General features: G+C 41.4%; 2 protein-coding genes and 1 pseudogene across 5 annotated transcripts; 2 read left to right on the top strand and 1 right to left on the bottom strand.

Annotated features, from left to right (window-relative positions):
* The first annotated feature begins 293 nt into the window (after positions 1-293).
* On the top strand, positions 294-6,719 carry LOC109740950 (katanin p80 WD40 repeat-containing subunit B1 homolog KTN80.3). 4 transcript variants are annotated; one of them, XM_073511701.1, is made up of 19 exons: positions 294-574; positions 1,525-1,655; positions 1,773-1,890; positions 1,985-2,211; positions 2,433-2,535; positions 2,684-2,754; positions 3,416-3,439; positions 3,581-3,655; positions 3,751-3,894; positions 3,965-4,088; positions 4,214-4,477; positions 4,640-4,921; positions 5,004-5,068; positions 5,166-5,288; positions 5,395-5,469; positions 5,548-5,666; positions 5,908-6,024; positions 6,113-6,181; positions 6,285-6,719. In XM_073511701.1, exons 1-19 carry the CDS (start codon positions 547-549, stop codon positions 6,364-6,366), a joined length of 2,241 nt encoding a protein of 746 aa, XP_073367802.1. In that variant the 5' UTR covers positions 294-546; the 3' UTR covers positions 6,367-6,719. The 4 variants fall into 4 exon arrangements, 3 of the variants coding, with proteins under 3 accessions (XP_073367802.1, XP_020155606.1, XP_020155607.1); XR_005771294.3 differs by having other exon boundaries at positions 4,214-4,941; XM_020300017.4 differs by having other exon boundaries at positions 4,214-4,921.
* Positions 6,720-7,292: 573 nt separating this feature from the next.
* On the top strand, positions 7,293-7,386 carry LOC120972929 (U6 spliceosomal RNA; annotated as a pseudogene).
* A 682-nt stretch (positions 7,387-8,068) lies between these two features.
* LOC109740954 (uncharacterized) lies at positions 8,069-11,179 on the bottom strand. Its single transcript, XM_020300022.4, has 3 exons — positions 10,712-11,179; positions 9,781-9,839; positions 8,069-9,250 (listed from the first exon to the last, which is right to left on the bottom strand). The coding sequence occupies exons 1-3, from the start codon at positions 11,027-11,029 to the stop codon at positions 8,224-8,226; spliced, it is 1,404 nt and encodes a 467-aa protein (XP_020155611.1). The 5' UTR covers positions 11,030-11,179; the 3' UTR covers positions 8,069-8,223.
* Between the last annotated feature and the right edge of the window lie 287 nt (positions 11,180-11,466).

Genomic DNA, 11,466 nt, shown 5'->3' on the forward strand with positions numbered 1-11,466 from the left:
TCTAAGTGCCTGCAAAAATTCGTCGTGAAATCACATTCCTAGAAGGCATGGCAAAAAAAAACAAAAACAGTACTTAAAAAAGCTACTTTCAAAAGCATTTTGAAGCACTGAATTTGTTTTTTTTTGCCACGCCTTACAGGAATGTGATTTCATGATGAATTTTTGCAGGCACTTAGAAATTTTGTCAATGTTTCTCTCAAAAAAAATTAGAATTTTTTGAATTTATTTTAATATTTTTTTGATTTTACTGTTCATGCGGAAGCATATGAGCTCGGGATCGAAAGATGACTTTCGCCTTTTTTTTACAATAACCAAGAAATACTCTGCTGTGCTCTTTGGAGTTGCTTTTCCCCTCGCCCCTCTCTCTCCCTCTCACTAGTTTGTTGCTACAAAATCGGGCAGATTTGTAGCACCAATCGAGAAACGGCATATAATAAGGGATCGATTCTGACACGCAGTTCGAAATCTTCTCTCCGCCGTCGCCGCCGCCGCCGCCGCAGCGAGTAAAAAAATAATTCAAGCTTTTGATGACTGCTGCCGTCACGGATGGCCACCAAGCGCGCGTACAAGCTCCGTATCCTACTTCTTGCTCCGTGAATGATCTATTATCGGTCTGGGAATCTCGAATCGGGGTTCTTTGAGCCGAATTGCTTGGATCGGTGCAGTTAGGTTTTGGTTGGGTTGGGCTCGCGTGCAGCGATTACAATTGATTCCAGGAACCTACCTTTTGCATCTTGAGCTGTTCTTGGCTTCATGTTGGCCTTCTTAGTTTGTGATTGAGCTGAGTTGGTTCCAACGAACTAATGTAAGACGGAGTAACGGACAATTTTTTTGGGTGTGATTTTGCAACTGTGTGAATGGGCGTGTAAGTTTAGTGAAATGTCCTCTTGAAATTGAGGACTAATATGACCAAAGAAAATTTTACATGAAACAATACGGTTTTCTGCTGAACATTAAATTACATTTTTCGTGTTCAATTTTAATTCGAGAGAATGTGTGCTCAACAGTTTGTTTGTGAGGCTCCTTAAAAGAAATTTTGTTTGTAAGTGTAATACCGAAAGAAATTCAATCCTTGTTAGGAAATTTACCCCTTGTGTTATGTAATTTACCATTGATTTTGTCACTTCAGATATTGCAGCAAATATGATCATGTTGTTGGGTCTGAACTCCTGACACCTACTTTGTGGAAGTTGTGAAACTCAATACTGAATCTTCAGATTTCGTTTTGTTAGACTCATTTAGGATAGCATGGATTGTAGAATTACTGAAACGAACCTAGTTCCACTCGCACTATGGTGTTATTACCTGTTCGATGTTGATAATGAGGTGCAGAATAATTCTAAATTTCTAATTGATGGCATGACCGCACAACTATTTCGCTCTGGGTTTTAGTTGACTATGTACCTAGTGGGAATGTGTATTCCAAAACAACACCAGAGAGTGAACTCTGACATAAACATTTAGCCTGACTTCATGGATTTATATCAGGCTACAACAGTTTCATGTTTCCTTGACAATGCCCAGAGGAGTTTGTTGCGCATGCTTCGGATGTCACTTGTGCCAAGTTTGGGAAGCGAACATCAAGAACTCTCATCACTGGTGGGGAGGATCAGAAGGTCAATCTTTGGGCTGTAGGGAAACCTAGCGCTGTCCTGGTAATGTTATATGGGGAGTTTCATCACTTTCTATGTCATTGAATTTTTGGTTGGTAGTCATTTAGGTGGTTGCTTATGCACTTACAATTACAAGTGAGTGTCACTACGCTTTTGCAGAGCCTCTCAGGCCATACAAGTCCAGTTGAGTCACTGAGCTTTGATTCCTCTGAGGTTATGATAGGTGCCGGAGCAGCAACCGGAACAATAAAAATATGGGATATCAAGGAAGCAAAAGGTGTGAACCAGTCTTCATAACGCTTGGCTGTATTTGAGGCAAAAAGATCAACTGTAATTATATCTTGTAACTATATCTGATTTTATTGCCACAGTTGTTCGAACTTTCACTGGGCATAGATCAAATTGCGCCTCTCTTGATTCCCATCCTTTTGGAGAATTTTTTGCGTCTGGGTCTTCAGATACAAACATGAAAATATGGGACATGCGGAAGAAGAGATGCATTCACACATACCAGGGTCATACCGGGAGGATTGATGTGCTTAGATTCACTCCTGATGGTCGGTGGATTGTTTCTGGTGGGGCTGATAGTTCTGTGAAGGTAAGAGTTTGAACATGTCTAGTAAATATGAAAAAAGTTTAACCTATTAAGCTGTACCACAGAAAAAATTGCAAGGGAATCTGCTGATTGGTCCAACCTATAAAATTGTCATAATGCTCATAACAGAACTAATATTAATAAGATGAATGAACACATGCTCTAGCGAAAAAATATCTTATATTTCTTCGGTCACTGATTATTTTTGGGAAATATCTTGCTAGATCTGGGATTTGACAGCTGGAAAGCTCTTGCATGACTTTAGGCTTCATGAAGGCCCAATTAACTGTTTAGATTTTCACCCCCACGAGTTCTTACTGGCCACAGGTTAGATGGATGACCATATTACTGTAAAACCTGTACAAGAATATAAGATATGTTCCCAGATAATATTTTCCTCCAAAATTAATTATACATCATCTAGACTTGGTTAGTTGTAACTTTTGCTTTCTGTTCTTTCCAAAAACTTCTGCAGGTTCAGCTGATAAAACTGTTAAATTTTGGGACCTTGAGACTTTTGAGTTGATTGGATCTTCTGGACCGGAGGTATAATATCTCCTAATTGATGATTTAGAAAGCTCAGGCTCTACATTTGTGTCTCCCAGTTCATGCTATCTTTGTGTTCAGATTGTGAAATAATGTAGTTCTATAAACACTATCATTATGCAGTCATCCAGCAAACTTATGTCCTAATAAAATTTACAACTTTTCTCAAGCTGCATTTGATCATACTCTTGGCTTTGATGTAATTTAATTTCAAACTGAGTTCAATCACTATGAATTGTGTTTGTCCTTTGTAATTATGCCTAAATCTGACCCTTTACAAGGACCCAAGGGAACACGTCAGAACAGCATTAAGCATTGATTTCATGTATTTGTACCCAGAGTCATGAAATAGTACCAAGTAATGCTGACCATGATTCATAAAATAGTATGTCGGACCAGATGTTGTAATGTACCTGAAATTGTGAGCCACGTAACATGAGCCTTAGTTGTTTATTATCATTTGTTAATTTCAAGTTTCTTGGTTTGTTTTTAGAACAAGTTTCTTGTGTATGCATATTTGAACTCTTTTATAACTTTCGGTAAGCCTGATGGTACATACCCACTCTTTTTTTTAATCTTCTGTACTTGAGCTATAAGTAATTTTAGTATCCATTTATCTTGTTTTCATCCTGGATTTAACTAATTTTTCAGCTTCATGCAGAATTATCGGGAATACTATATGCCGGTACAGATTCTGACCACAGCTACTCTGTTATTCATATTGTATATAGTTTCCCTATGGGTGGATGGGGATTCTTGATAATGACCAAATTAACTATCTGTAAGTGCTGTAGTCAATACTTATCGCAAGCTTCCGAATTTTCAGGCTAGTGTAGTTCGTTCTATGACATTCAACAGTGATGGCAAAGCACTTTTTTGTGGATTACATGAAAACTTGAAGGTAGATACTCTAATAAAACGTCAAATTCCTCATTTCAAGCTTGGAACAAATGATGTCATAACAAAATCATTCGCATGTTATCCTTTTGCTTGCAGGTTCTTTCATGGGAACCTATCATATGTCATGATGCAGTTGATGTTGGCTGGTCAACATTAGCAGATCTAAATGTACAAGAGGGAAAACTTCTTGGTTGCTCATATAACCAAAGTTGTGTGGGAATATGGGTTGTGGACTTGATGGTATGATTCTATAAAATTTATTATGTTAGCATATGAGCAGTTCTGATATGGTATTAATCCTAAACTTCAGAAATTTGATCCATACACTGTCGGTAGTGCGGAAGCATTTTGGAATGGAACTGGTAATGGGCCATTACAAGCTGATAATAGCATATCATCAATGCTGGGAAGTTTATCGATTTCCAGAAGACCAGGTACCCATAAGGAGTTATTATTGTCTCATGAATAAGTGAATAACATTTCATTTCCTAATCTTCGCCTGTTCTCTTTTAGTTAAGATTTTCACCCCAACACTACCTGTATTTTGTGTTTTTAACAGAAGCCAATGAAACTCCATCCAGTACATTGCTTAAGCGCCCGATGTCTATGTCGAAAGAAACTTCTGTACCAGTTTCTTCTGCAGTGAGGAAGAGATTATCAAAAGCACCTGGAATAAATAATCTTCGGCTGACAAGAGCTGAATCTGCACCTCTTCTTTCTCCTAGGGTTAGATTGAAGCCAAATTCTACTGACCACCAGAAGAGACACATAGCTAATGTTCGCTTCAAAGTGGATCTCTCTACAAGTGCCAGAATGATCGCTGGTAACTCACAGGCTTCTGCTGCTCCCACATATATAACTAGGTCCAATATATTTGCATGTAGTAGTGAAGGATCCGCTTTCGTGCCTGGTGTTGTCCCAAGGCATGTTTCTAAAGTGGATGCTGGTTCCAATCTCAGTGAAGCTGCCGCTGCTGACTTACCAGGTCATCTGGCTGTGGATCATGACAAAGATGTTCATCGCTGCATATTTCAGTCAAAACCAATTACTTCAAAAACTCCACAAAGGAAATTTATAAGAGAAACATCAAGTAATGGGGACATTAACTGTTTTGGACCATTGTGCACTGAAAGTGTTCAGTCTAACAAAGTTGATGACTGGTATGATGTTTGTGGTTTTGAAGAAACAAAATCAGCAGTTGGAAGGAATCCACAATTTGTGAATGTTAACAGAGCAGTAGTGTTTGGATCGAGCCAACTGGTGGATCGTAAGTGCTCCGCTGAATTGGTATGATATTATTTGATTTGAATATTTGATCCTCGTAGGGTTATCATCATGCTCTTTGTCAGGAGGAACGGGACATTTATGTGCGAGTTACGAGAGAAGCGAGTACGCACCAACGTCAGATGGCTTGGTATACATTACTTCCGAAACTTTAAGTTATGTTATTTGGGATGCCTTTGCTCATTCTGTTCATACCAAACCCAACTCTATATTTTCTACTTCTGTAGAGACAATCTTCATTTGCTGGAGAACGCAGTGCATCGGCTAATGATGACGATCTTATAGCTGACCTAATGCAAAACCATCAAGAATTCATTCATGGCGTGAAGTCGCGGCTGACAAAACTAGAGGTATTGAAGGGAAATAGAATCAGCAATAATATTTACTGCTGTTATTTGGGAGGCATGATTATGGTGCATATATTGAGAAATGGTAATTTCCATGTGATATTTGCAGCTTGTGTACCGCTGTTGGCAAAATAACGATATCAAGGGCTCTGTCAGTGCTATGCGAAGAATGTCGGATCATGCTGTGTGTACTTCCTACCATATCCCATACTGTAGTCTCATTCTATACAACGGCTGATGTCTTGCTCTATCTGTCTTGTAGGTTACTGCTGATATAATTAATGTTCTTATTATGGAAAAGAGTACCAAGTATATTACACTAGACATTTGCACTTCTGTTTTACCTCTCGCCTCCAATCTTCTTGAAAGCGGATATGACAGGTATTTCATCTTATTTATTCATTCAGGGTATTATAATTTACCTTTTACCTTCCTATTGTACACTGGATAAGGTTTACTGATAGCCATTGCCGTGTTCCGTACTGCGGTCTTTTACTGCCCTTCGACTGTTATTTAAAAAAATCTTCATGGTTCACACAGTTTTAGTAGTATGAAAAGTCACAGATAATGTGATGGTAATATTTGGGCTTATACAAGTGTTTGTTGTCATCTACGCCCGCAGACATTTGAACGTTGCCTTGGCGACGATCCTTAACCTTGTCAAAAGCTTCCGTGCATCAATCTTTTCTACTTTGTCGTCTACTCCACCAGTCTGTGTAGACCTCGAAGCAGAGCACCGGTATTTTGCCCATCCCTCCATCTCATTCAGGGTGATCCTGCTGTACATACAATGTAATGCGTTTGTTCCATTTGTGCCACGTTGCTAGGTTGGAACGCTGCAGTATATGCTTTCAAGAGCTGGAAAAGATAAATGCAAGTCTCATCTCCTTGACAAGGTAAGCCCCTCTCTTTCAATTCAAAAACTAGGCGTTACTACCGAAAATCTGGAGATCTTATTAGTAATGTAAAGAACCGAAATGACACATCATCATCTTGTAGGCGAGAAGGCAAGGTTGGGAGATCAGCACGGGAGCTGAGCCTCCTCCTTCAGGATATCTTCAAGACACCAAGCAGTGTATAAATGCAGAAATTTCACCCTTTTTCTTTTGTACATGAAATACGTAGCGACGTAGGATTAACAGCTACGATGACAGAAGAAATATACGGGAAGTAGATACAAGTAGGGCAAAATGCATGTCATTTTCCGATAGAGATACGCAACATCCAGTTTGAGGTTAACTGGCTGAAGAGCAGCTGCTGCAGCAGAGTGGTGGCATACAGGAAACCAAAGCTTGATATATTCTTTTCGCTCCTTGTCTCTGTGACTGTGGATCAATGAACAACTGTATATGACACCTTCAGCTCTCAGCTCTGCATCTATGTTGACAGTGCATACAGTGAAAAAAGTATGAAGAAGATCTTACCTTGTCTTTATATCTGATAATGATATATCAAAGATTTTAGGATGGCTGATCACGTCTGCCTGCCGCGTGGTAATCTTCAAATCATGTGTATATACACGTAACAAGTATACACATGGATTGCAGCATGTCCTTCAGGTTCCTTTTTTTTGTTGTTGAGAAACTTGGTGAATTTTACTGTTGTCTTGCAGATGAAACTGCTGTTGTACACATCGTGTGTGTGTGTTACGTGATAGAAAGTGTACAAAAACTGCTGCTATGAGCACGGTCAGATGAACAGTTTATACGTAGAATACGAGTTTCACGAGAACGTACTTGTACCTTGTACACGGCAGTCCGGTCTCGAAGTCACGTGAGACGGCTAGAGAAAACCCACAAGGGCACGCGCGTGTCAGAAGCCGCAGAAGATCCCCTGCAAAATCGTGCTGGACAGGACGTCAGCGTGGCCTTGGATCTGGCCCGTTAGTATTGAATCGGACGGCCCAAAGGAGGGTTGTGGGAGGGAAGCGGTGCCAGCGTTTAGTCCCACATCGCTTGCCGAGCTTCGCCCAGACCAGTTTATAAGCCGAGGCATGAGAGCACTGTCGTCTCTTCGGGGACATCCGATAAAAATGGAAGAAGATTTGTATGGCCGCTGCGCAAGGATGACACGCACAAATCGAGAAATGGTTCAAATTTTTTCGAGATTTTGCGCTATCACCCCTGTACTTTTCTGCTTGGCCCCTTTATGTTTTCCGAGACTTCACACTTATGACCCTGTGCTACCGTGTTTGGGCTTTCGAGATTTAGCGCTTTCACTTCTGTACCGTTGTGTTTGTGGCCCCTTCATGTTTTTGAGATTTTACACTTTCACCCCTGTACTGTTTGGCTCCTTTACGTTCATAATTTTTCCCTTACTTGGTGGGCATATCTTTACGCAGATAGAACCTCAGAGGGATATACTCATTACAGAAACCTTTTTGAGATTTTGCGTTTCGGCCACTATTCTTTTCTGTTTTGCACCTTTGCATTCATAAATTCTTACCTTTGGGGAACTCCTTTCTCTACAAAATGACATTTTAACAAGAAATTGCGTTTGTATTCAGTTTTCATTCACTTGTTCGTATTCAGTTTTCATTCACTTGTACTCCCTCCATCCCAAAATAAGTGCAGTTCAATTAAATTTGAGACACTTATTTGTGGGTGTTAGTAGTTCTGGTTCATAACAAAAACACACTAAAATATAATAAAAACCAAAAGGATGGCAAATAGAAATGCCAAGCATCAGACATAAAAAACTTGGCAGCCCAACAGTGGGCTGCATGCATTTTGTAACACCAAACAATTCACAAAAAATTCTAAAAAAACAATTCACAAACAGCATATGACAACTCAGATTAAATTGCATCGTTTTTAGCACAACATAGGCTGCCATCGAGTGCTCATCAGTTACATGCCAAGGTGGCAAAATTGCAATTTCCCAACGCAGTACAGCACGATTTTGGCAGCAGCCATAAAATTGGCACGCAAAAAACTCATCAAGTTCTGTTGAAAGACTGCTGTCCAGCAGACGGGGGTTGTGTAGGGGGAGGTGGGGGGAGCGACATCTGCATTTGCATCACCATAGGTAACTGTTCTTGGATGCCCCTTCCGTCGCCACGATCAGCTTGGCCTTGAAAATCCCTACCTTGCATGCCTGGATTCATCGAGCTGTCTGGCATCATCCCGAAACCAGCTGGCATGAAGGCCATGCCGCCACCTCCCTGAGATGGATTGCCCATCAACCCCATGCCCCAGGGGCGCTGAAGCCCCTCAGGCACCGACGCTGAACCTTGATCTGATCCGGCATCTTGCAGTTGCATCTGGAAAGGAGCACTGAAGTACTGCGGATTCCCATCTTGTTGGACAGGGTAGCTGAATGATGAGTTGGGGATTAAAGGCTGATTCATATTCATATGCATCATGAAGTTTTGCTGATGAGGATGCATTGGAGAGAACATGAAAGGTGAATTAGGCATCACTTGCTGCTTGTCTTGAGTACCATGGTCAGGTTCTTGGCGAAGTGGAGTTGCACCAGGTGTACCATCATGGGCCCAGCTGTAGGGACGGTCAAATCCTTGAGGTGTGTTGTTTTCGGACTGAGTATCACCTGGTGGATAGTGGCGAACATGGAATGATGGCGGTTTGCTTAGCATAGGGGGCCTTAGTGGGGTGTGCTCCCTCTCCCTGGACTGGTGATACCGAGATCGGTCTTCACGCTCTTGCATGTGAGAACTTGAAGTGGGTGAAACACCCCGCCTTGGAGGAGCACGTGCGGTAGATATCTCAGGCATTTGAGATTGCCTTTGAGCATCTCCTCCAGAAGCACGGGAGATGTTAGGAGCATCTGGTTCATTACGTTCTTCCTTCTCCGTGTTAGTTTGGAGGAGATTTGCATGAGCTTCAGGTACATGAGACATAAATTCAGCTTTCTTAAGGAAAGACTTGAGGCACATAGGTGCAGCGCAGATAAAAATCCCTTCCATCATTTTCACAGTCTGAATCTTCTGAATGCGCTCATCACAACTGCGGATACAAATAAATATATAAGTTTCAAAATGACATGTCTAAGACCAAACGAGTCAAACAACATAGCAGTAATTAGTAAGCAGCAACATTTGTCCCTCTTAAGTACAATGTCAACGGGGGAAAACTACAATTGCTTGTTTACTATCTCATGGAAGGTACAGAACAATGTATATCACTGCTTAACTAATGTTAGCAACTATTGATGCTAACAGTAACAACTAGCAAAGATAAAAGGAAACAAGCTGAAACACAAGCAATTTGGGTGAAGGTTACTATAGTTCCACTGGACTACCACAAAATTGAAAATACATGCATGCTAACATGAGATCTACTTAGCTGAAGCTCCTTAAGCTCAATCAGTGGATACTTAAATGTCACATAGCAAGCTTATTTCAGCAAGTATCATGCCGTGCAGATACATCAGAGTTATGCAAGTTATCCTATCATGAATCAAGTAAGTCGCTCGATATACTACGAAGGTGAGAATGGGTAAAACCAAGTTAGGAAAAGTTCAGGAGAATGCTTACAGATAGCAGCTGGAATCACTTCTTGCACAGGCTAAACAGAAAGCATGTTCGCAAGGAATCTGCACAAAGTTAATTGAACGATTCAACTATGGAAAATAGCAAAAGAACTAAAATGAATAGACCACATATAGTTCAGGCCGGTAACTGATAGTCTCAGACAACAGGTAAAATATACATGCTAGTTTAGGGACATACGACATGGTGACATGCCTAGATGATTGTGGAATGTATTGCATGCAATCGGTGGTTTCGCTTGCTTATGCACTGTGTCGTACTAAAACTAGACAGGCTTGATAGCCGGAATACTTTCAGCTTAAGAAATAAGAGCACCAACCACGCCAGGAACTCTGAATAAAGTGAATAGGAACATCCCATGCCGTCAATAGAGTAATTTAGATTCAGTATTTACTACAACACAACATTATCAAACTAATATAAATTCTATGTGCAGTCCCTACAAATATTAATATCCACCAATAGTGTAGCAGAACAAAATACGATTACTGCTTCCATTCAATACAGCTTTAAAACTGGACCGTAGGCCTACCCTATTCCACACTTAAACAAAACAACCTAAATCCTTTCTCTGGCAAACAAATGTACCACAAACAGAAGGATATAATATTGACTCCAGTTACATATGTCGCTGTAACACACCCCTAAAATATACCACTGCAAATTCCCACGGGTATTTTTTATTTCTGTTTGCGCAATATCAATAGTTTTACTAGCCTTGGGCTCTCAGACCCCTAAAATCCTTAAACAGTGAGCATACCGACACTGCAGAAATTCTACATCAGCCTGATGCACTTGACTATTTATTCCAAACAAGGATTACAATAGCAATTAACTCCTCCTGAATGATACATAATTAGATGGTGTTATATGAAGACATAGACAGGGGAAGATGCTGGGATTTAGGATTCCATACGAGGCGGCCGTAAATGGCGATGGGGAACTCGCAGCGGGAGCAGATGTGGACGCGCTCGCCGAGGGGGCGGCGGGAGCGGCGGCCGATGGCGCGCGTCGCAGCGATGGCGGAGTTTGTGACGGCGCCGAGGCTCTTCGCCACAGCGAGGTCTGCGATGACCAGGTGGTCGGGGCAAGCGACAGTCACCGATTCCGGGGCGCCGCCAGCCGCCGCGGCGGCGGACTTCGCCGGGGCGCCACCGGACGCCCCAGCCGCCGCGCCAGAGGCCGCGGCCCCGGAGTCCGACGAGCCGATCTTGCTCAGGCGTATCTGGAGCATCGCTAGGGTTTCTCAATTTCTGTCGGAGTTTTTCCCGTGGGTTTATTTGCTGCTTTTCTGGTGCAGATCTGGGCCCAGGAGCAGCTTCGATTTTTCAGCTTGGCCCGCTTGAACAGACTCTATGAGTTAACTCGATGCCAACATTGTCTCAAAAAAAAAAGAACTCGATGCCAACAAAGAGTTTTTTTTGTTTTTGCCTATAAGAAAGAGTTTTTTTTTTTGGATATGCAAGATTACATTTTCTTTTTCTTTGGTGAAGTCCTCGTGGCGGCGCAGATGGATCCTTGCTTGTAAAATGCAAACCCCAAAATTCTCATTTACAATGTGGCGTACTATCAACGTGAGAAGATGTGCTTTGCAAACCGGTTTGATAAAGTGTATTGAAGACGAGACAACAGTTTTTATTTGGGAACTAAAAAAACAAGCACAAGGAATGC

This window comes from Aegilops tauschii, chromosome 1, assembly GCF_002575655.3.
Source record: "Aegilops tauschii subsp. strangulata cultivar AL8/78 chromosome 1, Aet v6.0, whole genome shotgun sequence".
Lineage (NCBI taxonomy): Eukaryota > Viridiplantae > Streptophyta > Magnoliopsida > Poales > Poaceae > Aegilops > Aegilops tauschii.

Bases quoted from the DNA above. Each gene is read 5' to 3' on its own strand.
- LOC109740950 (XM_020300017.4), top strand. From the start codon at position 547: ATGGCCACCAAGCGCGCGTACAAGCTCC. The intron at 3,656-3,750 runs GTAGATACTCTA...TTTTGCTTGCAG, and splicing joins GATTACATGAAAACTTGAAG to GTTCTTTCATGGGAACCTAT. The intron at 5,069-5,165 runs GTATACATTACT...CTACTTCTGTAG, and splicing joins CACCAACGTCAGATGGCTTG to AGACAATCTTCATTTGCTGG.
- LOC109740954 (XM_020300022.4), bottom strand. From the start codon at position 11,029: ATGCTCCAGATACGCCTGAGCAAGATCGGCTCGTCGGACTCCGGGGCC. The intron at 9,840-10,711 runs GTATGGAATCCT...AACTTTGTGCAG, and splicing joins TCGCCATTTACGGCCGCCTC to ATTCCTTGCGAACATGCTTT. The intron at 9,251-9,780 runs GTAAGCATTCTC...TTGTATCCGCAG, and splicing joins AGTGATTCCAGCTGCTATCT to TTGTGATGAGCGCATTCAGA.